This window comes from Salmo trutta, chromosome 32 (genome assembly GCF_901001165.1).
Source record: "Salmo trutta chromosome 32, fSalTru1.1, whole genome shotgun sequence".
NCBI lineage: Eukaryota > Metazoa > Chordata > Actinopteri > Salmoniformes > Salmonidae > Salmo > Salmo trutta.
The window spans coordinates 267,432-294,673 of NC_042988.1; the positions used below are offsets into that span (position 1 = coordinate 267,432).

The 27,242-nt window shown below is 42.3% G+C and overlaps 1 protein-coding gene across 1 annotated transcript in view; it reads left to right on the plus strand.

Annotated features, from left to right (window-relative positions):
• The window catches only part of LOC115170640 (phospholipid-transporting ATPase IA-like), a 176,499-nt gene that overhangs the window by 37,781 nt on the left and 111,476 nt on the right, over positions 1-27,242 (plus strand). The window contains exons 9-14 of the mRNA XM_029726889.1: positions 2,459-2,564; positions 6,058-6,140; positions 13,924-13,970; positions 14,088-14,157; positions 17,743-17,881; positions 22,214-22,278. Of these exons, the coding sequence (XP_029582749.1) occupies positions 2,459-2,564; positions 6,058-6,140; positions 13,924-13,970; positions 14,088-14,157; positions 17,743-17,881; positions 22,214-22,278 (510 nt within the window). The remainder of the gene's footprint in view (positions 1-2,458; positions 2,565-6,057; positions 6,141-13,923; positions 13,971-14,087; positions 14,158-17,742; positions 17,882-22,213; positions 22,279-27,242) is intronic.

The following is a 27,242-nucleotide window of genomic DNA, read 5'->3' on the forward strand; positions in this document are numbered from 1 at the left end:
TAAATTGTATGTTTTGTGTATTTTGTATATAATTTTGTGTGTGCTGATGTGACTGTTGTTCCCAGGGCACGCTTGTGAATGAGATCTAGGTCTCAATGTGTCTCGCTGGTTAAATAAAAGTGAAATAAAATACATTTGGAGCTGTCTGTAGTGCCCTCGCCCTAACTCTCTCCTCTTAGGTGACCATCACCCTATTCTGTCACCCACACACACACACACACACATCCTTCCTGCAGCGTGCCCTACCTGTCACTTAAGTATTCTGCTATGACAGGGAGAGCGGCCAAACAGCCATCTACCTGGCCTGTAATAGGCTCTGTGTACACTCATTTGGAAGAATGCCTTGGATTTTTCTCAGGCTTTTCTCTTTCATCTCCCCTCTGTCCCCGCCTGGCCATATCTCTTCAAAGAGCTTGCATTGCGGACCCAAGGACAATAATGACAAAAGCTGCAGTAATCATATGCGTAAGGTTTTTTTTAATTGTTGCTTGTCCTTCGTTGAGTTTTGCATATGACCGGGAACTCCATTTGGTACAAATAAGGGATAGCCAATATACATATTGTGTCAGATCAATAAGTAAAGTGGAAGCTGTCATTTTCCATATATGATTTGTATGTACATTATTCAGGGAGCTGAAGCATGCACACAATTTTTCCTTCAGAAAAGATTACCATTTCTAGTTTTCCATATATTATGAATATGTGGTGTATGCTCTATTGGAAGCCAGTTGACTAACCATGCCGTATGTACTGGAGCTCCATGTTGTTGACTAACCATATCATACTGTAGATCCATGTTGTTGACTAACCATACCGAACTGTAGATCCATGTTGTTGACTAACCATACCGTACTGTAACTCCATGTTGTTGACTAACCCTATTGTACTGTAGCTCCATGTTGTTGACTAACCATATCATACTGTAGATCCATGTTGTTGACTAACCATACCGAACTGTAGATCCATGTTGTTGACTAACCATACCGTACTGTAACTCCATGTTGTTGACTAACCCTATTGTACTGTAGCTCCATGTTGTTGACTAACCATATCATACTGTAGATCCATGTTGTTGACTAACCATACCGAACTGTAGATCCATGTTGTTGACTAACCATACCGTACTGTAACTCCATGTTGTTGACTAACCCTATTGTACTGTAGCTCCATGCTGTTGACTAACCATATTGTACTGTATCTGTCACGCCCTGGCCATAGAGAGGGTTTTATCCTCTATTTTGGTTAGGCTAGGGTGGGCATTCTATGTGCCCTTTCCTACGTTTTGTGTATTTCTTTGTTTTGGCCGGGTATGGTTCTCAATCAGGGACAGCTGTCTATCGTTGTTTCTGATTGGGAACCATACTTAGGTAGCCTTTTCCCACAGGGTTTTTGTGGGTAGTTAATTTCTGTTTAGTGTTTTGCACCTTATGGAACTGTTTCAGTTATTCTCTTTGTTAATTTTTGTTTAGTGTTCTGTTTATTAAAGCATGAACGACGAAGACTGTTACAGTAGCTCCATGTTGTTGACTAACCATATCATACTGTAGCTCCATATTGTTGACTAACCATACCGTACTGTATCTCCATGCTGTTGACTAACCATAATGTACTGTAGCTCCATGCTGTTGACTAATCATATTGTACTGTAGCTCCATGCTGTTGACTGACCATATTGTACTGTAGCTCCATGTTGTTGACTAACCATACCGTACTGTAGCTCCATACTGTTGACTAACCATTTTGTACTGTAGCTCCATGTTGTTTTTTAACAATACCGTACTGTAGCTCCATGCTGTTGACTAACCATATTGTACTGTAGTTACATGTTGTTGACTAACCATACCATACTGTAGCTCCATGCTGTGTACACTGGTCAAAAACAGTGCACTGTGTAGGGAATAGGGTGCCATTTGGGATGTAACTACTTCTAATCCAGCCCTGAGCAGCATCACATGCACTCAGCGTCCGAACGAACAGAGGTTGTGACCGAAGCAATCTTGTGGAGTTAATGTATGTGTCATCATCACTAAGGGGACAGACAAGTCCTTCAGGGGGGAAGTTATTAGCATAAAGAAAACAGATATCGGCAAAAAAGATTTCCAACACATATATTCAGTTTGATCATCAGTTGTTCAATATAGGCTATTATTTGCAGGTGTTTTGGAAGTGATAGTGTGTTTGTGGGTGTAACATTGTGGTTGTTAGGTGAGATTCCTGCGGAGTCATCACTTACTAGTGGTTATTGGTGAAGCGTCCTCGCTTTCCCTCTCTTTCACTCACTGTCTCTATCTCTTTCTTGCACTCCCTCCCCTTTCTCATTCTACCTGCTCCCCTCGATCTCTCTCTTTCACTCACTGTCTCGATCTCTTTCTTTCATTCCCTCCCCTTTCTTATTCTACCTGCTCCCATCGCGCTCTTTCTCTTGCTTTCCCTCCCCACCCCACCTTTCTCTCTGCAGCCCATGGCTCCTGTCATCCTGGACTTCATGACCATGTTGGCCATCTGTCACACAGCTGTCCCCGAGCGCACCGACGATAAGATCGTCTACCAGGCTGCCTCGCCAGGTACGGCCCAGAAGTCCTGACCTCACAACAATGCACTATGACATCCTAATGACAGCTTGAAATATCAAGTTAGTCACTAAATGTCAGTCAATCAATCTACCAATCAAATATAAGAATGCAGAAGCAACGGATCTAACGGTTGACGTTGAATAAATTGCTGTTTCTAGGCGACGACTCAATTTCCTGTGTTCTTTAGTCTCGTTGTTTGCCAAGCCCCTCAAACCTCTCAGTATCGTCTACAGACATATAATGACAACACTATCACATACAGACATCAATATCACAAACACATTGATATCAAGTAATGGCATCAATAACTTATCAAAGACGGTAGAGAGAGACACTGGGATGTGACAGTAGTGGAACAAACAACAACAATACCGATTTTTTATTTTATTTAACCTTTATTTAACTAGGCAAGTCAGTCAAGAACAAATTCTTATTTACAATGACGGCCAAACCTGGACGACGCTGGGCCAATTGTGCGCTGCCCTATGGGACTCCCAATCATGCAGTGCCTTAGACAGCTGCGCCACTTGGGAGCCCAGAAAGGGTGCACATTAAGCCCGATATCCTTCATCTTAGACAAGGTCAATCTGACTTCATATGCTTTGATCCACCAAGGCTAGATGTTTTGAAGTGGTAAAGAGAAGGGTCAGGTTCAATAGGCACCAAGGCTAGATGTTTTGAAGTGGTAAAGGGTTGTGTTCATTAGGCACCAAGCGGAAGAAAATGCACTAAAACACTGAGGGACCACCAGGACTCGTCCAATAAGTACCGCAGGGCTGTAGGCTGACCTTTTTTTAGAAAGAGCACATGTGCGCCTAAGTTGAAAAATGTAGGAGCACACAAAGAAATGTAAGAGTACAGTGCTGCTTTCTTTGTAGTAATGGTGCAAGCATGACGGTTATGAATCTGCGCTCAGTTAAGTGGAGTAGGTTTCTTCCTAGGTTCCTTCCTTTCTAAGGAGTTTTTTTCTAGCCACTGTGCTTCTACATCTGCATTGCTTGTGGTTTTAGGCTGGGTTTCTATATAAGCACTTTCTGACATCTGCTGATGTAAAAAGGGCTTTATAAATTATATAATTTGATTTGTTTTAAGTTATCATTGCAAAAATTACCATCTGGTGCTCCTAAAAAAAATCAGGTAGCACAGAAAAATATTTAGGTGCATATGCAAGTTAACTTCTTTGGGGTAGGGGGCAGTATTTTCCCGGACGGATAAAAAACATACCTTGATTTAATCTGGTTACTACTCCTGCCCAGAAACTAGAATATGCATATAATTAGTAGATTTGGAGAAAAAACACTCTAAAGTTTCTAAAACTGTTTGAATGGTGTCTGTGAGTATAAGAGAACTCATATGGCAGGCCAAAACCTGAAGATTCTATACAGGAAGTGCCCTGTCTGACAATTTGTTGTCCTTCTGTTGCATCTGTATCGACATTACAGCATCTGTGCTGTAACGTGACACTTTCTAAGGCTTCCATTGGCTCTCTAAAGCCGCCAGAAAGTGGAATGGGGTGTCTGCTGTCTCTGGGCAAAGTACAGCAGCTCTGTTTGTGATTGGTCAGCCTGGGGACAGTGACACTGGAGATGCGCGGTCACGAGACTTATCAATTTTTTTCTTTCAGCCTTTGAATGAATACAACGTTGCCCGGTTGGAATATTATCTCTATTTTACGAGAAAAATAGCAGAAACATTGATTTTAAACAGCGTTTGACATGCTTCTAAGTACGGTAATGGAATATTTAGATTTTTTTTGTCACGAAATGTGCTCGTGCGTCACCCTTCGGATAGTGACCTGAACGCACGAACAAAACTGAGGTATTTGGATATAACTATGGATTATTTGGAACCAAAACAACATTTGTTGTTGAAGTAGAAGTCCTGGGAGTGCATTTTGACGAAGAACAGCAAAGGTAATCCAATTTTTCTAATAGTAATTCTGAGTTTAGGTGACCCCGAAGTTGGCGGATGTCAAAATAGCTAGCCGTGATGGCCGAGCTATGTACTCAGAATATTGCAAAATGTGCTTCACCGAAAAGCTATTTTAAAATCGGACATAGCGATTGCATATAGGAGTTCTGTATCTATAATTCTTAAAATAATTGTTATGTATTTTGTGAACGTTTATCAAGAGTAATTTAGTAAATTCACCGGAAATTTTCGGTGGGTATGCTAGTTCTGAACATCACATGCTAATGTAAAAAGCTGTTTTTTATATAAATATGAACTTGATTGAACAAAACATGCATTTATTGTATAACATAATGTCCTAGGAGTGTCATCTGATGAAGATCATCAAAGGTTAGTGCTGCATTTAGCTATGGTTTGGGTTTATGTGACATATATGCTTGCTTGGAAAATGCTGTGTGATTATTTGTGTCTACGTACTCTCCTAACATAATCTAATGTTTTGCTTTCGCTGTAAAGCCTTTTTGAAATCGGACATTGTGGTTAGATTAACGAGAGTCTTATCTTTAAAATGGTGTAAAATAGTTGATTGTTTGAGAAAATTGAATTGTGGTATTTTAGTTGGTTTTGTATTTCGCGCCGTGCGATGCCATTGGCTGTTGGCTAGGGGTTCCGCAGGCGGAACAGGGTTCCGCTAGCGGAACGTCTGTCCTCAACAGGTTAAATGGTCGCACTGTAGAGCCCTGTACCGCTCATGTTCGTGTTCCGTTGTACATTTCAAAACATTGCACACGAATGAACACGACCTACGGAAATACAAGGTCCTCTAAATCCTCCTCTTCCTTTGATCTGCCAACCCCCCCACCCCCCTCTAAGTATGGCCTACTCAGTTGATATCATTGAAGTGAAGCTTACCTCAGTGAATCTGCAGAACCTTTCCGCTCTGGCCTCATTCCTTTGTTCCTAATCAAGAGTGAATTCCCCTCTCTGGCCTCGTTCCTTTGTGATCAAGACAAAAAGAGGAAAACTGTTATGAATGGAGAGAATGTCACTATTATGAGCTTCTTTCTTTTTACCCTCTGTAATTACTCTGTAGAGTTTGATAATATCTACAAATATTTTACTTAATTGCAGAACAAATACACCAGGGTTGTATTCATTAGCCCACACCGTATCAAAATGGAAAGTGAAAACAAGTATTTGTTATTGGATAAATGCAGATAGGTTCCTCCCCGTTTTGTTGATTCAGTTAGTTTTCTTCCGTTTGTTGCCTAATGAACACAACCCAGCTAAGGAGCTGTAGGAGGAATGGTGGTTGTAGCACTCATTCGTAAACAACTGCCTGATCATTTTAGAGGTCTAGAGCAAAATTTAATCTGAGGATCACATTCTTCTAAGTGCTTACTACTGCTTAGTTTGACCCCAACTGTCTTGGTCAGCACTTTTTAGTAGTGGCATCACATGCCTCTGTAGTTTTAAAATAAAACTAATGTGATACTTGTGTTGCTGTTCTGATGCACTTCTCATCTCACAACATTCCCTTGGATTCTCCTTGGGTTCTCTTCTGATTCTGCAGACAAGGGGGCTCTGGTGAGAGCAGCGGCGAACCTGGGCTTTGTGTTCTCTGGTAGAACCCCAGACAGTGTCATCATAAAAGCGGTGAGTAGATGCAGTAGAATCCATAGAAATAGAATTCTCCGGCCTCCCGAGTGATGCAGGGGTCTAAGGTACTGCATCACAGTGCTAGCTGGGCCACTAGAGATCCAGAGTCCAAGCTCTGTCACAGCCGGCCACGATCGGGAGAGCTATGGGGCTGCGCACAATTGGCCCAGCATCGTGTCCTTGTCCCATCGCGCTCTAGCGACTCCTGTGGTGGGCCAGGCACATGCATGCTGACACGGTCATCAAGTGTACGGTGATTCCTCCGACACTTTGGTGTGGCTGGTTTCCGGGTTAAGCGGGCATTGTGTCAAGAAATAGTGCGGCTTGGTTGGGTCGTGTTTCGGAAGACGCACGGCTCTCGACCTTTGCCTCTCCCGAGTCCAAACAGGAGTTGCAGCGATGAGACAAGACTGTAACTACCAATTGGATACCACGATATTGGGGAGAAAAAGGGGGTAAAAAATAAATGGAATTCCCATTCTAGTGATTCTATTTCTATAGTAGATGTTCTGATAATGACAATGAACGCAATCCTACTGTGCTTCTGTTCGCTTCTGTTCTGTAGCTCTCATGGCTCTATTCATTGTATGGTGGTAACCACTTCTGTGCAAACATTTTTTGTGAACAATTGTTTTTTATTGGATCACAAGGGCAATACAATCATAAAAATAACATTACACTTTTCCCCCGTTTTTTTTTTTACTTACATACCCTCCCACCCACTCCAAATATAATACATATATGAAGTTAAAACGAACAACTCACACTGCACTAGAATATACACAGCATAGTCATTTGCTAATAAAACACCATCAATTAAGCATTTTACATCACATCCAATAGCGGCTACTTTCCATGTTTCCAGAATGCTAGGATTGGCTGTCACGACTTCCGCCGAAGTTGGCTCCTCTCCTTGTTCGGGCGGCGTTCGGCGGTCGACGTCACCGGCTGGCTTTCTAGCCATTGCCGCTCCATTTTTATGTATCCATTTGTTTTGTCTTGTTCCCTGCACACCTGGTTTTCATTCCCTAATCACACTACATGTATTGATTCCTCTGTTCCCCTCATGTCTTTGTGTGAGATTGTTTGTGTGTTACGTGTTTTTGTACGCACTAGGCTTACGTGCGTTTTTATCCGTGTTATTTCCGAAGCCTGTTTGTGTTGTTATACATTTGATGTTTTGTGACTGTTTTTGCACGTTTTACACTTTGCCTTGTTGGCTGGAGGTTTTTGGACACAGCTGCGTCCGTCTGTATATCTCTCCTGCCGAAATAAAGTGTGCGCCTGTTCACAATTCTCTGCTCTCCTGCACCTGACTTCAGCACAAGTACGCACACACCTGACACTGGCTTTATTCATACAGGCAGTGGATAACTCCGACATGATTACATCCTGAAAGTATGCTAGCCATTTCCTTATATGTAGGTCATGTCGTGGCACCCAGCGTCAAGTTCTTTGGCAGCAGTCAACCCAGCCATTAACACTTTTCGCTGTTTCTCATTCAGCTGCGTACCTGTAACATCGTTAAGCAACAGCATATTTGGTTCAAGTGGTACAGTTTTATCAATCATGTCAGAGAGAATATACAACACTTTCCTCCAAAACTCATAAACCTCAGGACAATCCCATATCATATGTTTGTATGTAAGTGTATTAAGGTTACATAGGTCACAGTATGGGCTTTGAACCTGTTTTGCATGAAATCTTACAAGTGGACCAGTAGGATCTATGACAAAGTTTAAAATTAATGAATTGATGGTTTGGGTTCTTTGATGAGTGAAGTATATTCTCCCAGACATTCTCCCAGTCATTAGCCTCATCATCGACAGCCAAATAATTTACCCATGCTTTAACCATTGAAAGATCTTTCTGCTTTAATCGTTGAAGATGAGAATAAATAGTAGAAACAAAACCTCTGGACTGGAATGTAAAACTCCACTCTGTCACCGGGTGCCTTCCCAAACTTGTACCCCATGGAACCCCATATGCACGAAGCGCTGACCGTAGTTGAAGATATAGAAAGAATGATGACCCTGGCAAATCAAAACAAAAACTAAGTTCCTGAAAACTAAGAAGACCCTTGATGTTGAATATATCCAATAGATTATTGACCCCTTTTGCAGACCAGGCTCTAGACTCAAAAGGTTTATTACCGGAAGTAATAGCCTTGTTATGCCATAGAGGGGTATGGAGATGCCCTTTCCAGTTACCACCTACGCCCTTCTCAACCTTCCTAAAATTCTCTATTGTATTAGACCAAAATTCAACATGCATTTCTAATTAGATATACCAGAGAATAACATCTTGCAATCTAGTAGGTGAAAGAACTTCTTCCTCAATAGTTTGTGGGCGTAACTGGAAAGATTGGTGGTAAATACAAACATTTGGTAATGCAAGTCCACCATTACACTTCTGTCGTTGTAACACCTCAAACCTAATCTTTGGATGTTTGTCATTCCAAAGTTATTTACGTATACGTTTATCAATCCTTCCCCAATAGCCTAATGGTGGAGGGAGTGGGATCATAATGCTCAGGAAACTAATACGTGGCAACACATTCATCTTTATGGAAGCAACCCTAGTTTGTAAAGAAGCAGGCAACTTCTCCCAAATGGTTAAATCCCATTCAACTTCCTTGTAAATCTTCTCATAATTAAACTTCACCAGACCATGCAAAGATGTTTGTATACTAATACTCACATACAGTTCCAGTCAGAAATGTACATGCACTGTCACGCCCTGACTTGAGAGAGACGGTTTATTCCTCTAGGTTTTTAGGTCAGGGTGTGGGGTGGGCATTCTATGGTTTATATTTCTTTGTGTTGTGCCGAGTATGGTTCTTAATCAGAGGCAGCTGTCTATCGTTGTCTCTGATTAGGAATCATACTTAGGCAGCCCTTTTGTCCACCTTTAGTTGTGGGATCTTGTTTTTGTGTAGCTGCCTGTGAGCAGCCCAGAACGTCACGCTTCGTTTTCTTCTGTGTTGTTTTTGGTGAGTTTCTTATTTATTAAACATGTGGAAGTCTAAGTACGCTGCGCCTTGGTCTACTCCTTTTGACGATCGTAACATACACCTTATCCAAATACATTTAAACTCAGTTTTTCACAATTCCTGACATTTAATTCTGTCTTAGGTCAGTTAGGAAGAAAAATAATTCCCTGTCTTAGGTCGGTTAGGATCACCACTTTATTTTAATAATGTGAAATGTCAGAATAATAGTAGAGAGTGATTTATTTCAGCTTTTATTTATTTAATGGGTGAATTTTGGCCCATTCCTCCTGACAGAGCTGATGTAACTGAGTCAGGTTTGTAGGCCTCCTTGCTCGCATACGCTTTTTCAGTTCTGCCCACAAATTGTCTATAGGATTGAGGTCAGGGCTTTGTGATGGCCACTCCAATACCTTGACTTTGTTGTCCTTAAGCCATTTTGCCACAACTTTGGAAGTATGCTTGGGGTCATTGTCCATTTGGAAGACCCATTTGCGACCAAGCTCAATATATCCACATAATTTTCCTCCCTCATGATGCCATCTATTTTGTGAAGTGCACCATTCCTTCCTCATGGTGCCATCTATTTTGTGAAATACACCAGTCCCTCCTGCAGCAAAGCACCCCCACAACATGATGCTGCCACCACCATGATGCTGCCACCACGGCTTCTTTCTTGCTGAGCGGCCTTTCATGTTATGTCAATATAGGACTCGTTTTATTGTGTATATAGATACTTTTGTACCTGTTTCCTCCAGCATCTTCACAAGGTCCTTTGCTATTGTTCTGGGATTGATAGATAATCAGTAACATTAATGCTGATTTTGTCCAATTTATCTTATACCCGGACAGCAACTTGAATTCTTCAAATGTGGATAACAGAGATGAGATTGAATATCTGTCATATATAGGAGAATATCGTCTGCATATATAGTGATCTGGTATGAGAGGAGGATTTAATCAGTATAGGAGACGTAACTACATTCTGCTTTAGATGTTGTGCTAAAGGCTCTAGCGTCAAAATGAATAACGTTGAGGATAGGCCATCTCCTTGTCTACATCCCCGAAAAATAGGGAATGGCTTTGAGTGTATGCCGTTAGTAGAAACCATAGCAACAGGGTTAGCATATAACACACAAACCATATCAATAAAATTCTTTCCCAAACCAAATTTCTCCAGAACAGCCCACAAGTACTACCATTCAAGCCTGTCAAAAGCCTTCTCAGCATCTAGAGACAGCACAGCACACAGTGTGTCCAGCTGTTGTGGTTCATGTATTATATGCATCAATCGACGGACATTATCAGCTGGAAGGCGACCTTTCATAAAACCTGACTGGTCCATGTGAATCAACTTATCCAAATACTTTTCCATCCGTAACGCCAATACTTTTGAATACAATTTTTGGTCTGAATTAATTAAAGATATAGGACAATAATTTGCACAGTCTGTGTGATCTTTCCCTTTCTTTGGCAGTAGAGAGATTAATGCAGAGTTAGTATGCTCATGAAAAAAAATCTTGTCGATGACTGAATAAATTGACTCCAATAATACTGGTCCAAAAATGTCCCAAAAATGTAGTAACAGCTCAAGTGGAATGCCATCCGGGCCAGGTGGTTTACCCTTTTTAGCACCTTTCAGTGCTGACTCCAGTTCCTCTAATGAGATGGGTCGGCCCAGATCCGCAGATTGCTTCTCCTCCAATAAAGGCATATCACGATTATCTATAAACTACCTTGCATTTGTCTGAAAGTGTCGCAGGCAATATTTGTATTGGCGCGACGCACATACTTAGAGTACGTGAGAATAGAAAACAATCAATTCTAGAGTATGATTTGTGATATGCAGAAAAACAGGCATAATCTTTGACGCCTGGATTCTGAACTCGCCACACATCAGAGATATTGAGATATTCCGTCATTGCATTCAACGCTAATGATGCTGTTTGTTGGGCATGTGCAAACGTTTGCGTGGACCTATCAAACTTGAGATCTTAAACTGCATTCATATCTGCCCCTATGACCAATTTGTACTCTGAAAGTGCTAACAATTATTTGGTATGCCCAAGGAAAAAGCTGTCCTCAAAAACAGCGGGTGCATAGATAGACACAAATACTACTTTCTTGCCATGTATTGACGTGCAAATGTAGTTAACCTGTCTGGGCCGTCCCACCCTAGTCAACAGCCAGTGGAATCGCGTGGCGCGAAATACAAATACCTCAAAAATGCTATAACTTCAATTTCTCAAACATATGACTATTTTACACCATTTTAAAGACAAGACTCTCTTTAATCTAACCACATTGTCCGATTTCAAAAAGGCTTTACAGTGAAAGCAAAACATTAGATTATGTCAGGAGAGTACCCTGCCAAAAATAATCACACAGCCATTTTCAAAGCAAGCATATATGTCACAAAAACCAAAACCAAAGCTAAATGCAGCACTAACCTTTGATCTTCATCAGATGACACTCCTAGGACATTATGTTATACAATACATGCATGTTTTGTTCAATCAAGTTCATATTTATATCAAAAACCAGCTTTTTACATTAGCATGTGATGTTCAGAACTAGCATACCCACCGCAAACTTCCGGTGAATTTACTACATTACTCACGATAAACGTTCACAAAATACATAACAATTATTTTAAGAATTATAAATGCAGAACTCCTTTATGCAATCGCGGTGTCAGATTTTAAAATAGCTTTTCGGCGAAAGCACATTTTGCAATATTCTGAGTAGATAGCTCGGCCATCACAGGCTAGCTAATTTGACACCCACCAAGTTTGGGACAATTACTATTAGAAAAATTGGATACCTTTGCTGTTCTTCGTCAGAATGTACTCCCAGGACTTCTACTTCAACAACAAATGTTGTTTTGGTTCCAAATAATCCATAGTTATATTAAAATAGCTCCGTTTTGTTTGTGCGTTCAGGTCACTATCCGAAGGGTGATGCGCGAGCGCATTTCGTGACAAAAAAAATCCAAATATTCCATTACCGTACTTCGAAGCATGTCAAACGCTGTTTAAAATCAATTTTTGTGCTATTTTTCTCGTAAAATAGCGATAATATTACAACTGGGCGACGTTGTATTCATTCAAAGGCTGAAAGACAAAAATGGAGAATTCTCATGAACGCGCATCTCCAGTCTCACTGTCCCCAGCCTGACCACTCACAAAATCTCCTGCTGTTCTTCGCCCAGAGACAGGAGACACGTCATTCCAATTTCTGCCGCCTTCTGAGAGCCAATGAAAGCCTTAGAAAATGTCACGTTACAGCACAGATGCTGTATTTTGGATAGAGATACAACAGAAGGACAAGAAATTGTCAGACAGGGCACTTCCTGTATGGAATCTTCTCAGGTTTTGGCCTGCCATATGAGTTCTGTTATACTCACAGACACCATTCAAACAGTTTTAGAAACGTTAGTGTTTTTTATCCAAATCTACTAATAATATGCATATCCTACAAAAATGTAATTGCTTTGCCACATTTATTGCGGTATTACTTTAGTGCCTTGTTGCAAACAGGAATATTTGTATTCTGTACAGGCTTCCTTCTTTTCACTCAGTCAATTAGGTTAGTATGTGGAGTAACTACAAGGCTGTTGATCCATCCTCAGTTTTCTATCACAGCCATTACTCTGTAACTGTTTTAAAGTCACCATTGGCCTCATGGTGAAATCCCTGAGCGGGGTACAGAAATCATGTCAAACACTATTATTGCACACAGAGTGAGTTCATACAGCTTATTATGTGACTTGTTAAGCAAATTTAGGCTTGCCATACTGTAACAAAGGGGTTGAATACTTACTGAGTCAAGACATTTCAGATTTTATTTTGGAATTAATTTGTAATTTAATTTTTATTTTTATAAAACATACTTCCACTTTGACATTATGGGGTATTGTGTGTAGACCAGTGACAAAACATCTACATTTAATCAATTTTAAATTCAGGCTGTAACATAACAAAATGTGGAAAAAGGGGTGTGAATTCTTTCTGGCACTCTACATGGAAATACATTTTGTGAGATCAGCATAAACATTACACAATCAGTACACTATAATACACATAATGTAATACGTAGAGCCCTACTTTGAGCATTTGACTGAGCCTGCCTGGAGCGCCAGATGGGTAGGGCTTGTACTTCTGGGACCATTCCATTGGCAAGCTCAATCAAGCTTGGCATAAGTATTTGGAGAAAAAAAAAAAAATTCTACTAGGCCACGTAATGGAAAATAACCGACTCTTCTAAATTAGACTCAATTAGATTACATGGGCACGATGGCGTTCATGAATACGTCTTCCTCTAACCTAAGGTTGCCCTGGCGCTTTGATCCCTTTAATTGGCTAACCTGATGATTGCATTTAGGAAGGAGGTAGGGAGGCACAATGCCTAACCCTTTTTCTAATTTTACTCCAGAGTGTAAAGTTTACAAGTTATTTTTCTAGGTCCTTAACCTTTATTAGGCCTTCGAAAGCCTCTCCACGCATATTTAATCATTGCCAATTGTACCTGGTGGTCTCGACAATTAAGGACATTTATTAAATTAGCTTAACTTCTTTACTCTCTGCATCCAAGCGGGGTAGGCTGACTGATAAGCTCTGTTTAGTTCAATTAAGGGAGATTAAACAACGGTCAAAAAGGTAGCGGTCAAAAAGGTAGCGATTGGTTACTTTCATTGAAGGAAATGTTGCAAAGGAATTCTAGTTTAGAGTCAATGAGTTTCTTAAAGTACACTGACTGTGTCTCTCTGACTGTCTGCCATTTTGTTATCAGCTGGGAGTCGAGAAGTACGAACTGCTCCATGTTTTAGAGTTCACCAGGTACATTTCATTCCATTGAACTAACAGTTTGCTCTGGATAATGTGCTGACGTAGCATCAACACTGTGATGGCTGCATTCTCTCTCTATCTCTTTCTTTCTCTCTCTCTCTCTCTCAGCACTAGGAAGAGGATGTCAGTCATCATGCGCACTCCATCTGGCAAGATCTGCCTCTACTGCAAAGGAGCTGTGAGTCTCTCTCTTTCTCTCTGTCTCTTTCACTCTTTCACTCTCTCTCCCTCTTTATTTTTCTGTCTCTTTCTCTTTCCATCTCTCCCTTTGTCTCTCTCGGGTTTCTCGCTCTTTCTATGTTTCTTTCTTTTTCTTTTAATTCAATGTAATTAAATTTGCTTTATTGGCATGACGTAGCAATGTACATGTTGCCAAAGCGTTATTTGGAGATGAAATTATTCATTTACAATATTAACATAATTAAAATAATAATATTCTAAATTGTCAATGGGACAATCTTTCTATCTCTCTCCCTCTGTCTCTCACATTCTGCCTCTTTCTCTCTCTCTATTCCCCTCCCCCTTTCTCTTTAGCTGACACTCTAAGATTCTTCTTAACCTCATTGAGCCTTCTGCGCTGTGCTCTTACAATCATCTTTGCAGGACAGCCACTCCTAGGGAGAGTAGCAACAGTGCTGAACTTTCTCCATTTATAGACAATTTGTCTAACTGTGGACTGATGATCATCAAGGCTTTTAGAGATACTTTTGTAACCCTTTCCAGCTTTATGCAAGTCAACAATTCTTAATCTTAGGTCTTCTGAGATCTCTTTTGTTTGAGGCATGGTTCACATCAGGCAATGCTTCTTGTGAATATCAAACTCACATTTTGTGAGTGTTTTTTATAGGGCAGGGTAGCTCTAACCAACATCTCCAATCTCGTCTCAATGATTGTACTCCAGGTTAGCTGACTCCTGACTCCAATTAGCTTTTGGAGAAGTCATTAGCCTAGGGGTTCACATACTTTTTCCAACCTACACTGTGAATGTTTAAATGACGTGTTCAATATAGACAAGAAAAATACAATAATCTGTGTGTTATTAGTTTAAACAGACTGTGTTTGTCTGTTGTGATTTAGATGATCAGATCTAATTTGATTACCAATTTATGCAGAAACCTGATAATTCCAATGGGTTCCCATACTTTTTCTTGCCACTGTATCATCCAATGAAGAGCCTTGCAGTCCATGGAAGTGGAGTTGCCGTACCAGGCTGTGATGCAGCCCGATAGTATGCTCACGATGGTGCTCCTGTAGAACACTGTAAGGGCCCTCAGGGACAGGCCACATTTCTTCAGCATCCTGAGGTTCAAGAGTCGCTGTCGTGCCTTCTTCGCTACTGTGCACGTGTGGTTAGACCATTTCAACTTCCCTGAGATGTGTACACCGAGGAATTTGACTGTCTCCACGGTGGCCCCGTTGATGAGGATGGGGGCGTGTCCAGCCTGGTTCCTCCTGAAGTCCACAATCAGCTCCTTTGTTTTGCTAACATTGAGGGAAAGGTTGTTTACCTGCTACCAAGCTGTCAGAGTGACCAGAAAGTAGTGCTTTATATAGGGGTGCAGCCATGGAATCTGAATGGGTTTGGATGGTTTGATGCAGTGTATACTATGGAACTATGGTTTGAGTGTATGAGGGTAGTTTGGGTTGTCCTAGTACCGGAAAGCAACAAACAGTTCCTCTGTGAAAAACAGTGATCTGGAAGTGGAAACACAGGCGGCCACGCTAGTAAATCAAGTGCAGGGCTCCTTTGCTGCCAGACCTTCAGCTCTGCCCAAAACAAAATACTAAAATCACTGTGTTAACACAAAGGTTCTGAGAGGAGGGTGCAGGGATGTGATAAGTCCATTAGGTGGCAGTCTGAGACAAGGGTCATGTCCCAAAAATCTCTCCTTCCTCCTGAAGTGTGCACTTGCTCACTTCTTCCCACACCAAAAAGCATTGGATTGGTGGAGGAATGGGCTAATGGCAGTTTCCACCATATTTCTTATACCAGTCATTTCCTTTCAAATCAGTGAAGGGAAGTGAACACGTGCATACTTCAGGTGAAGTAGAAAATTGGGATGTAGCTATGGTCGTAGTGTTTAGGAACTGTGACCTCAACATGTACTTTTAGAGCAAATCAAAAGGAAAGCACACCACCACATTACATCTCTTTGCAGAACACTCTTGACAAGCTACTCTCGAACAGCTACTACTTGGTCTTCATTGAAATAAGTTATGCACAAACACACCTTGTGGGGTGGCAGGTAGCCTAGTGGTTAGAGCATTGGGCCAGTAACCGAAAGGTTGCTAGATTGAATCCCCGAGCTGGGCAGTTAACCCACTGTTCCTAGTCTGTCATTGTAAATAAGAATTTGTTCTTAACTGACTTGTCTAGTTAAATAAAGGTTAAATAAAATAAAAACCTTATGCCTGTAAATTTATTTTGTAAATGTTCAGGTGAATTTTCAGGGATCGTCTTGATTGAAACCTATTTGCATTCTTGTGTTCAAATAGGCCTACTGTTTGCAATCTTGCTTTAGCCTGGCTGGAATGCCTGCAACATTGTGTCAGCGTTAATAAGACAATGTAGCTGTGAAGTTGTCGCAACATTAATTAACGCATCCCTCCCCTCTGCGTGAGGTTTCATAAGGCTAGTGGGTTCCAGATATACTGCAGCTTGGCCTCTGTCACAAAAAGCATCGGGGCCTCCCAGGTCCCACAGGCCCTTTACTAGCAGATACATCAAATCAAATCAAATGTATTTATAAAGCCCTTCTTACATCAGCTGATATCTCAAAGTGCTGTACAGAAACCCAGCCTAAAACCCCAAACACCAAGCAATGCAGGTGTAGAAGCACAGTGGCTAGGAAAAACTCCCTAGAAAGGCCAGAACCTAGGAAGAATCCTAGAGAGGAACTAGGCTATGAGGGGTGGCCAGTCCTCTTCTGTCTGTGCCAGGTGGAGATTATAACAGAACATGGCCAAGATTTTCAAATGTTCATAGGTGACCAGCAATGTCAAATAATAATAATCACAGTGGATGTCGAGGGTGCAACAGGTCAGCACCTCAGGAGTAAATGTCAGTTGGCTTTTCATAGCCGATCATTCAGAGTATCTCTACCGCTCCTGCTGTTTCTAGAGAGTTGAAAACAGCAGGTCTGGGACAGGTAGCACGTCCGGTGAACAGGTCAGGATTCCATAGAACAGTTGAAACTGGAGCAGCAGCACGGCCAGGTGGATTGGTGACAGCAAGGAGTCATCAGGCCAGATAGTCCTGAGGCATGGTCCTAGGGCTCAGGTCCTCCGAGAGAGAGAAAGAAAGAAAAAAAGAGAGAGAGAGAGTTAGAGAGAGCATACTTAAATTCACACAGGACACCGGATAAGACAGGAGAAATACTCCAGAAATAACAGACTGGCCCTAGCCCCCTGACACATAAACTACTGCAGCATAAATACTGGAGGCTGAGACAGGAGTGGTCGGGATAACACGTCCCAAAGTCCCTCGCCCGTGACGGCCCCCTCTCTCTCTCAACCACTGTGCTGTGACTACAACTGGCCCTTAAGTTTCCCCCTTATTCCTGCCCCCTCACCCAAACCCCAAATCCCCTAATCCATTCCCCAGCTTTGGAGGGGTGGAAAAACAAGCGCAGCAGACTCAAGTGAAAAACAGGTAGTAAATGAATGAGTGACACAGTCCGACCCCTCACATGACATTGTAAAGCCCCTTCTCCTCTTAGATTTTCTCCTTTTTATTACCAAAATGTTTTCTCTTCCTCTATAGAACTTGCATCTTCTAGGGGCCACGGCCATCGAGGACAAGCTTCAGGACAAGGTGCCTGAGACTATTGAGACCCTGATGAAGGCCGACATCAAGATCTGGATCTTGACTGGGGACAAGCAGGAGACGGCCATCAACATTGGTAAGAGTGGAAAAATAGTCGAAGTGGACCATAAAAAAGAGATCTGACCAGAAAACATCAAAATAACATAAAAATGACGTCCTTCCCTGACATTGTGAAATAAAACATCTATACCTGATTGTAATCTGGGTATGTGATGTCTCTACTACCAGAAAGACAGTTGAGATGAGAAAATGACGCCATTAAGACGTTTCCTGTCGATATAATTCTCGCACCAGCCACGTTGTTGTATTTAATGTCCCTTTGGATAAAAGGATCTGATAAATGACCATATTATGTTTTATTAGCTTACCTATGAACAATATCCCAGGTATGAGTAGCTAATTTCAAGATTGGCATACATTTAGAGCACTCGAAAAACAGGCAAGGATGAATTAATCATAACAGTGTTCATTCAGATGGAGACACACAGGTGAGAGAGGAATAAGGAAACCAGACATATCCTGGGTAGCCAGCGCAGTCAGCACTGTGGCCATTCCTCATGGAGCAAAACGGTGTATTGACAAGCAGATTTTCTCTATAAAAGTTGGCAGCACAACTCGCTTCAAAATGCATGTGATATATTGCTACACCACATGACATGGACAGGAATAACATAAGTGTGTGCACATGTACACATATACACACACCCTCTCACATACATACCTGGCAGCCACAGGGGTTCCAGCATTACCACTGCTGTCAACGCACCAGAGAGCTGACGTTAGGCATGTGCACCCTCCCTCCCCATGGTCCCCCTCAAAGCGCATGGCCACTAAGTCCTCAGATGTGGCCGTTTTAGCAAAATGGCAAAAAATGTGCCGACCTCGCTTAGCTAGCAAGTTAGCAGACCAAATGCATAGCTGGAGCCCTGAGCTGGAGATAATTTCTTTGGCACGTCTTACATAGTTAACTTATAAACAGTGTTGTAGCAACCACAAAAGTAAATAAATAAATGTATTTGACAGTACTGAAAATCATACCGTGGGTATTTCAAAATATATACGTTTTCTACCCAAGCCTGTTTTCTCCCTCCTCCTCTTCCTCTGCCTGAAAATAAAACACCCTCTGCCTAGGTTGGTGGTACACCTTTTGTGGCGAAGGGTGGCTGACGAACTAGACTCTGTCCCGTTCTCCGTGTTCTTCTGTTCCCAGCACCCCACCTGCTTGTGGCAGCCGATGCCGTGAAAAGGCAACGCAAACACCGGCCTACCCCAACAACCCACTCTCTCCTCAACTACACCCTAACCTCACCATGCCCAGATTAAGTTGAGTGCCACCTCCACCCTCCCCCCTAAAGTCCACTGCCCCGGCAGCAACTTTTTACCCCTTTTTTCTCCCCAATTTTGTGATATCCAATTGTCAGTTACAGTCTTGTCCTATCGCTGCAACTCCCGTACGGACTCGGGAGAGGCGAAGGTCGAGAGCCATGTGTCCTCCGAAACACGACCCTGCCAAGCCGCACTGCTTTTTAACACACTGCTCGCTTAACCCGGAAGCCAGCCTCACCAATGTGTCGGAGGAAACACCATACAGCTGGCGACCGAAGTCAGCATGCAGGCGCCTGGCCCGCCAGAAGGAGTCGCTAGAGCGCGATGGTACAAGGAAATCCCGGCCGGCCAAACCCTCCCCTAACCCGGATGACGCTGTGCCAATTGTGTGCCGCCTCATGGGTCTCTCGGGCACGGCCGGCTGTAAGACAGCCTGGGATCAAACCCGGGGCTGTAGTGACGCTTCAAGCACTGCGATACAAACCAACAAACCTCTGGGGTTGCCATGTGACACAGGTGTCACGCCATTCGTATTCCGCAACTCCTTGGAGAGCTTTGTTGTTTAGTTCCGCCAGGCCCCAAAACACTGAGAGGAATTGACTTTATCTTTTGAATAAAAAGAGTAGTTTGGTTAGAGTGAACTGAGCCTTTAAGATAAACACATTAAGCAAGGGGACTGTGGCAGGGTCGCCAGGGGGGTGTAGAGGTGGTGGGGCATTTTCTACACGCTGGCTTATTTTTTTAAGTTTGCGCATTAACACGTAAGAAAACAATCCACCAGGTCCAGACCTGTTTGGTATTGTTTTGAGCCTCTGGAGGTGAAACCTGCACACTCCTCATCCCGACCCCCGTGTGTGTGTGTGTGTGTGTGTGTGTGTGTGTGTGTGTGTGTGTGTGTGTGTGTGTGTGTGTGTGTGTGTGTGTGTGTGTTCAAGCACGTGTGTGTGTGTAATTCTCTCTCAGACACAGTCCAACCCAAACACTCACTTATACATGCGGATCTAGGTTTTATGGTAAGCCCTCAGATTGAAACGGGAGTCATTTCCAAGCTTGACGAAGCCCACAGATGTTCCACTGATATTGCCGCTCACTAGGGAGCCATGTTTAACAAACAAAGGTCTAACTGCCCCCATAAAATAGAAAACAGACATGTAACCCAGAGAATTAGTCTTGTCTTTATAGACTTTGATGGACTCAATACTGTCACTGTGCACCTAATGAAGTTCCAAGAATTTGTTGTCTTTTTCATCCCATTGGTACTTAAGCTAATAACATCAAAGTAAAAGTACATATAACCTATTACTTCTCCTACATTTGCTCTTTTGTATTAAAGTTTATTTTGAAAAGATAATCATAATACAGTGCATTCGGAAAGTATTCAGACCCCTTGACCTTTTCCATATTTTGTTACATTACAGCCTTAATCTAAAATGGATTAAATTGTTTTTTCCCCTCATCAATCTACACACAATACCCCATAATGACAAAGCAGAAACAGGTTTTTAGAAATGTTTGCAAATGTATTAATATTAAACTGATTTTACATTTAAATAAGTATTCACACCCCTTTACTCAGTACTTTGTTAAAGCACCTTTGGCAGCGATTACAGCCTTGAGTCTTCTTGGGTATGACGCTACAAGCTTGGCACACCCAAGCTTGGCACACCTTCATTTGGGAAGTTTTCCCATTCTTCTCTGCAGATCCTCTCAAGCTCTATCAGGTTGGATGGGGAGTGTTGCTGCACAGCTATTTTCAGGTCTCTCCAGAGATGCTCGATCAGGTTTCTAGTCTGGGCTCTGGCTGGGCCACACAAGGACATTCAGAGACTTGTCCCGAAGCCACTCCTGCGTTGTCTTAGCTGTGTGCTCAGGGTCAATGTCCTGTTGGAAGGTGAACCTTTGCCCCAGTCTGAGGTCCTGAGCACTCTGGAGCAGGTTTTTATCAAGGATCTCTCTGTACTTTGCTCCACTCATCTTTGCCTCAATCCTGACTAGTCTCCCAGTCCCTGCCACTGAAAAACATCCCCACAGCATGATGCTGCCACCACCATGTTTCACCGTAGGGATGGTGCCAGGTTTCCTTCAGACGTGACTCTTGGCATTCAGGCCAAAGAGTTCAATCTTGGTTTCATCAGACCGGAGGATCTTGTTTTTAGATCTTTAGGTGCCTTTAGTTGCCTTTTTGGCAAACTCCAAGCGGTCTGTCATGTGCCTTTTACTGAGGAGTCGCTTCCGTCTGGCCACTGTACCATGAAGGCCTGATTGGTGATGTGCTGCAGAGATGGTTGTCCTTCTGGAAAGTTCTCCCACCTCCTCAGAGGAACTCTAGAGCTCTGTCAGAGTGACCATCGGGTTCTTGGTCACCTCCCGACCAAGGCCCTTCTCTCCCGAATGCTCAGTTTAGCAGGGCGGCCAGCTCTAGGAAGAGTATTGGTGGTTCCAAACTTCTTCCATTTAAGAATGATGGAGGCCACTGTGTTCTTGGGAACCTTCAATGCTACAGAATTGTTTTGGTATCCTTCTCCAGATATGTGTCTTGACACAATCCTGTCTCGGCTCTCTACAGACAATTCTTTCAACATCATGGCTTGGTTTTTGCTCTAACATGCACTGTGAACTGTGGGACCTTATATAGACAGGTGTGTGCCTTTCCAAATAATTTCCAATCAATTGAATTGACCAAATCAAGTTGTAGAAACATCTCAAGGATGGTCAATGGAAACAGGATGCACCTTCGAGTTTCATAGTAAAGGGTCTGAATACTTATGTAAATAAGGTATTTCTGTTTTTTATTTGTAATAAATTTGCAAACATTTTGAAAAACCTGTTTTCGCTTTGTCATTATGGGGTTTTGAGTGTAGATTGCTGAGGATTTTTTTTCGTTTTTATCCATTTTAGATGAAGGCTGTAACAAAACAAAATGTGGAAAAAGTCAAGGGGTCTGAATACTTTCCAAAGGCACTGCATATAATGCATGATGGCATGAACAATCTTTTTCTTCAGTACTTTAGTATGTTAGATGTTTGATGTTTGCACAAGTTGACATTGCAGCTCATCTCTTGTTTCACTTGTCTCTCTCCAGGATACTCCTGCAAACTTCTCACCAAGAACACGGGCATGCTGGTGATAAACGAAGACACACTTGACGTGAGTACAGCAGACTGAAGATCTGTTATCAATCTACATTATTATTATTATTATTATATCATTGAACAGGGGATGTGCTATAGTAACTGCGTAGGTCTACAGTGTGAATAGGGCCGTATGCATTTGTGCACACTGTAGCAAACTGCAGCAAAACTAGTGTCTTATCGGACAAGTTCAGGTAGTCTCTCTCCGTTTAGGTCAGTTTTCTTCCATTTGTTAGTGAATGCAACCCTACAATACAGTCCCATATTACCCTTAAAAGTTATTTTGTTGAACTGTTTTCATGGAAATGTAGTTATTGTAGGATTGTTAGTGTTAATGCTGTCAATCTGCATAATCCAAATTGCAACGCTCCCTCTCAACCCCGATTATATTGATAATCCATCCCTGTCTGTGAAACAAAAACACCAATCTGGTTTGGCTTGTACCCTGGAGCCCGCTCAGAATGTAAAAAACACAGTCTTTGTGCCAAAGGTTGGTAAATTTCCTTGACCGAGAATGTAATCCCACTTAAAACAGGGCTCAGTGTGTCCCTCAATCAGCTAGTGCTTTTGATGACTATTAGCCACGTATCCTGAAAACTCAGATGAAGGGAGTATAAATGACGGCTTAGGAAGGTTGTATTAGTGCAGAGTTCAGTTCATGCTAGGCTCTTGGGGCCTTAGTGTTGTCAGACAAACCACAAATGTGATCTTGCATGTTGCTAAACCAACTACCGTCATAGTCGGTGATGTTGAACTTGGCTTTACTGTTGCTTTCTTTGTTCCTTAGTGTTTTTCTTCCTCTTCTCTTTGGATTCTCTTTCTCTTCTGTAACAACCCACTCTGTTGTGTAAGTTGCCTCTAGTGACCACAGTGCAGATGCCTCTATGTCAAACCCATAGTTGAAGAGATGTCTCTATCCAGAGTGAAGTGAACCCCAGCTAGTCACAGGGCCGGGGCCGAGGTTAGGGCTGGGGGCTCTGACTGTGCCTAGTGGGATGGTTGGAGAGGGGAATGTCGGTCAACACATAACCAGAGCCCAGCATGCCTTCTTTTGCATGATGTAGAAAACTCAACAGGAGGAGGCCCGGGTGGGCCTCCAGCCGAACCCCCATTTAACCCCCTTTAAAAGCAGAGCAGTAGAGGGGGAAAGGTAAGCAGGCCCCTGCAGGGATAGTCTTGTCTGTTGTCGTGGGGGATGGAAAGGAGGAAAAGAAACCACTGCTGCACTCCTCCAGGAGAAGAAGCAAGGGAACAGAGCCGTGGACAGAGGAGGAACCACTCACTGTGTGTGTCGGAGCAGGAGGGAGGGATGAAGGGAGGGAATGTAGGAAGGGAGGAGGGGATACAGCGATGACGGACGGCCTTCACTCTGTCAAACCGGCCTGTTAGCATGATAAATTAAGTGGAGGTAGAGAAGAGAGGACGGCCCCTTTGAAATGTCAGCTCCCATTCTCCTGTGACTCACGAGATGCTCATATAAGGTTGTTTGTAAAACATGGAGGAATTATGGAAGAATTCTCTCTCCCCACCCCTCCATTCGGGCTCAATGAACAGAGGTCCTGCCAACGGTGCTGCTGGGAATTGGAGTTGCTCTTATGTTGTGCCTGAGAGTAATTGGAGTGCGTCTTCCTCCCCTTTTCCATGTTTAGAAACAGTTATCAAAGAAATGGGGATGTGTTCGGCAGCTTGAAGCAAGCTGAAATCGCTTCAGTGCTAAATCTTCCAACCCCCCGAGACCTGAAGTGAAATGTGCTATGCAGGAAGTAGTAAGGAAGGATCCATTAGCTGAATCTTCAACTTCAGCTCAGTGACTGAGATAGTCAAAGAGAGTGAACGCGGTGCAAAGGAGCCTAGGACTGCGCTCACGCTCACATCAGGGTTTCCATTAGCTGGTAATTGGCAGCTTTTGGCTGATTAAAATAAATGAAAAGCCAGTAAGTAAAATTGGAGCCAGCCAAATTGTCCGGGGAGAAAGCAAAAGAGGAGGCTTTGCCCAGGCTACTGTTAATTGCAAAGAAGAACGCCTTTTTCATTTAAGTAAAATGAAAGTTACACTGAACAAAAATATAAACGCAACATGTAAAGTGTTAGTTCCGTTTTTCATGACCTCAATTAAAAGATTCCAGAAATGTTCCATATGCACAAAAAGCTTATTTCTCTAAGATTGTGTACACCAATTTGTTTACATCCTTGTTAGTGAGCATTTCTCCTTGGTCAAGATAATCCATCCACCTGACAGGTGTGGCATATCAAGAAGCAGATTAAATAGCATGATCATTACACAGGTGCACCTTATGCTGGGGACAATAAAAGGGACTCTGAAATGTGCAGTTTTGAAACACAACACAATGCCACAGATGTGTCAAGTTTTGAGGGAGCGTACAATTGGCATGCTGACTGCAGGAATGTCCACCAGAGCTGTTGGCAGAGAATTGAATGTTCATTTCTTTACCATAAGCCGTCTCCAACGTCATTTTAGAGAATTTGGCAGTAAGTCCAACCGGCCTCACAACCGCAGACCACATGTAACCATGCCAGCCCAGGACCTCCACATCTGGCTTCTTCACCTGCGGGATCGTCTGAGACAAGCCACCCTGACAGCTGATGAAACTGAGGACTATTTCTGTCTGTAATAAAGCTCTTTTGTGGGAAAAATGAATTCTGATTGGCTGGGCCTGGCTCCACAGTGGGTGGGCCTGGCTCCCAAGTGGGTGAGTCTATGCCCTCCCAGGCCCACCCATGGATGTGCCCCTGCACAGTCATGTGACATCTATAGATTAAGGCCTAATTAATTTATTTCAATTGACTGATTTCCTTAAAGGAACTGTAGCTCAGTAAAATCATTGAAATTGTTGCATGTTGTGTTTATTTTGTTCAGTGGAGTTCGGTCCTTGAACTGTTCTTGTCTATTAATGTTCAGTTTTATGTCATATTTCATGTTCTGTGTGGACCCCAGGAAGAGTAGCTGCAGCTAATGACTATCCTAATAATATTCCCCAAAAATACCAAATATTAAAGCTTGAATCTTATAGGTATCTCTCTGTCACCACTGGTCATCTAGCTAGCTATTAGCCAGCATGGTTGCATCGGTTTCCATTGGACTAGAGCTTGCTAGGCTGGCTAGTTAGGTAGCTAACGCTGGCTAGCTAACGCAAGCTAATTATCATGTAGCAGCCAATGCTGACTAGCGTCGCCAGCATGCTAACGTTAGCTATTTAGCTAATGTCAATACACCTTAGTCGTGGATCCGCAAAATCAAGCAAATGGTACTGAACTCATGACAAAATCATGTTTTGACATTGTAGTGGCTATTGGTGTTTTGGTTGTTTGTTTTTTGCTTAGTGACATTGAATAACATCTTTTTGGAATTTAACTCTGATTCACTATAAATACTGGTATGTATATAATCCGGTTTTGGCATGAGAAAATTTGTGAAGTGTCAAAATACCTTGAAGTATTGCGAGAATTTGCGTACTCACGGATACGGAGTCTCAGGAATATAATATCCGGTCACGGATTAGAAGCAACTCCCTATTATTAATGTATATCGTTGTTGTTATTGTAGGCCTATTTATTAATCCAAACCAGTTCTTTAAATGTGACCGACCGGCTCAAATCGGTCTTATGTAGCAACATTTGAAATTGTGTTTTTTACATTGGATAAAAGTAGAGACTCAGAGCTACAAAATGGTATATCATACACTACAGTTGAGGAACTGTAATGGGTCCTAGGTGTAGCTGGTGTAGAGAGTCAGGTGCAGGACAGCAGATATGAGTAATCAATGTATTTTTACTCAAAATGTCAAATATACAAAGTAACAAATACACGCACACCATGACAGACCGAAAATACAAATAACAATCACTCACAAAAAAACATGGGGGAACAGAGGGTTAAATAATGAACAAGTAATTGTGGGATTGAAATCAGGTGTGTAAAACAAAGACAAAACAAATGGAAAATGAAAAGTGGATCGGCGGTGGCTAGAAGGCCGGTGACGTCGACCACCGAACGCCGCCCGAACAAGGAGAGGGACCGACTTCGGCGGAAGTCGTGACAGGAACAATGTGAAAGTAAGTTTGCTTTGAAAGTTGATGAACTTGAAACTCACTTTTGAGAAAATGGCCTTTGAATGTTTTGGTACTAATACTGGAGAGCCCTCTTTGTCTACATCCATTCAGCATCATTCACATCCTCTTAAGCTTTAGCCCCACCCATCTCTTTAAGGGTTGATCTGAGAATTCTGTACTAACAACAACAGTCAAGCACCCCTGTAAAGACCTTTATTATACACAGATTCAAAATAACTATTGATAACAAATGTGTATTTTGTGGTTGTGACCCAGAGACTCTTGACCATTTATTTTGGGACTGTTCTTATGTCAGAAGATTTTGGAGTGAGTTAGATTTTATTTCAAAAGAAACTACTATTAATGTTAATTTGAAATACTTTTTTATGGCAGATTCTTTATCCATAAAATGAAGTGGGCGGAGAACAAACCCCTCTTCACATTGTTTAAGATAGAATGTAAATATTATTTTGAAATGATCAGTAATTGTAAAAACAGGTTTATGTACCCTTGTTTGTATATTTCTGTTTTTGTATTTGTTTTTTCATAATAATCTTTTTTTTAAAGCGGTCAAGCACGCAAGCTAACTTGCTAGCTACTTCCAGACACAAATGAGAGAACAGCTCACTGAACATTACTCGCCCTAGCAGAGCTCATTAGGCTGTTATCCAAATCGTTGGTGACTGCAACTGTGCTGTCAGATTGTCCGTTCGTAAATTCAGAGCGCACACTGGACGCTCTGGGCAATGAGCAGGGTTGATCCAAACATTCTGACCTCAACCCAGCAGTCAAGCACCCAAGCTAACTGGCTAACATTGACTAGCTTGCTAGCTACTTCCAGACACATAATGAGAGAACACCCCACTCTGAACATTTTACTCTCCCTAGCAGAGCTGGTTAGGCTGTTTT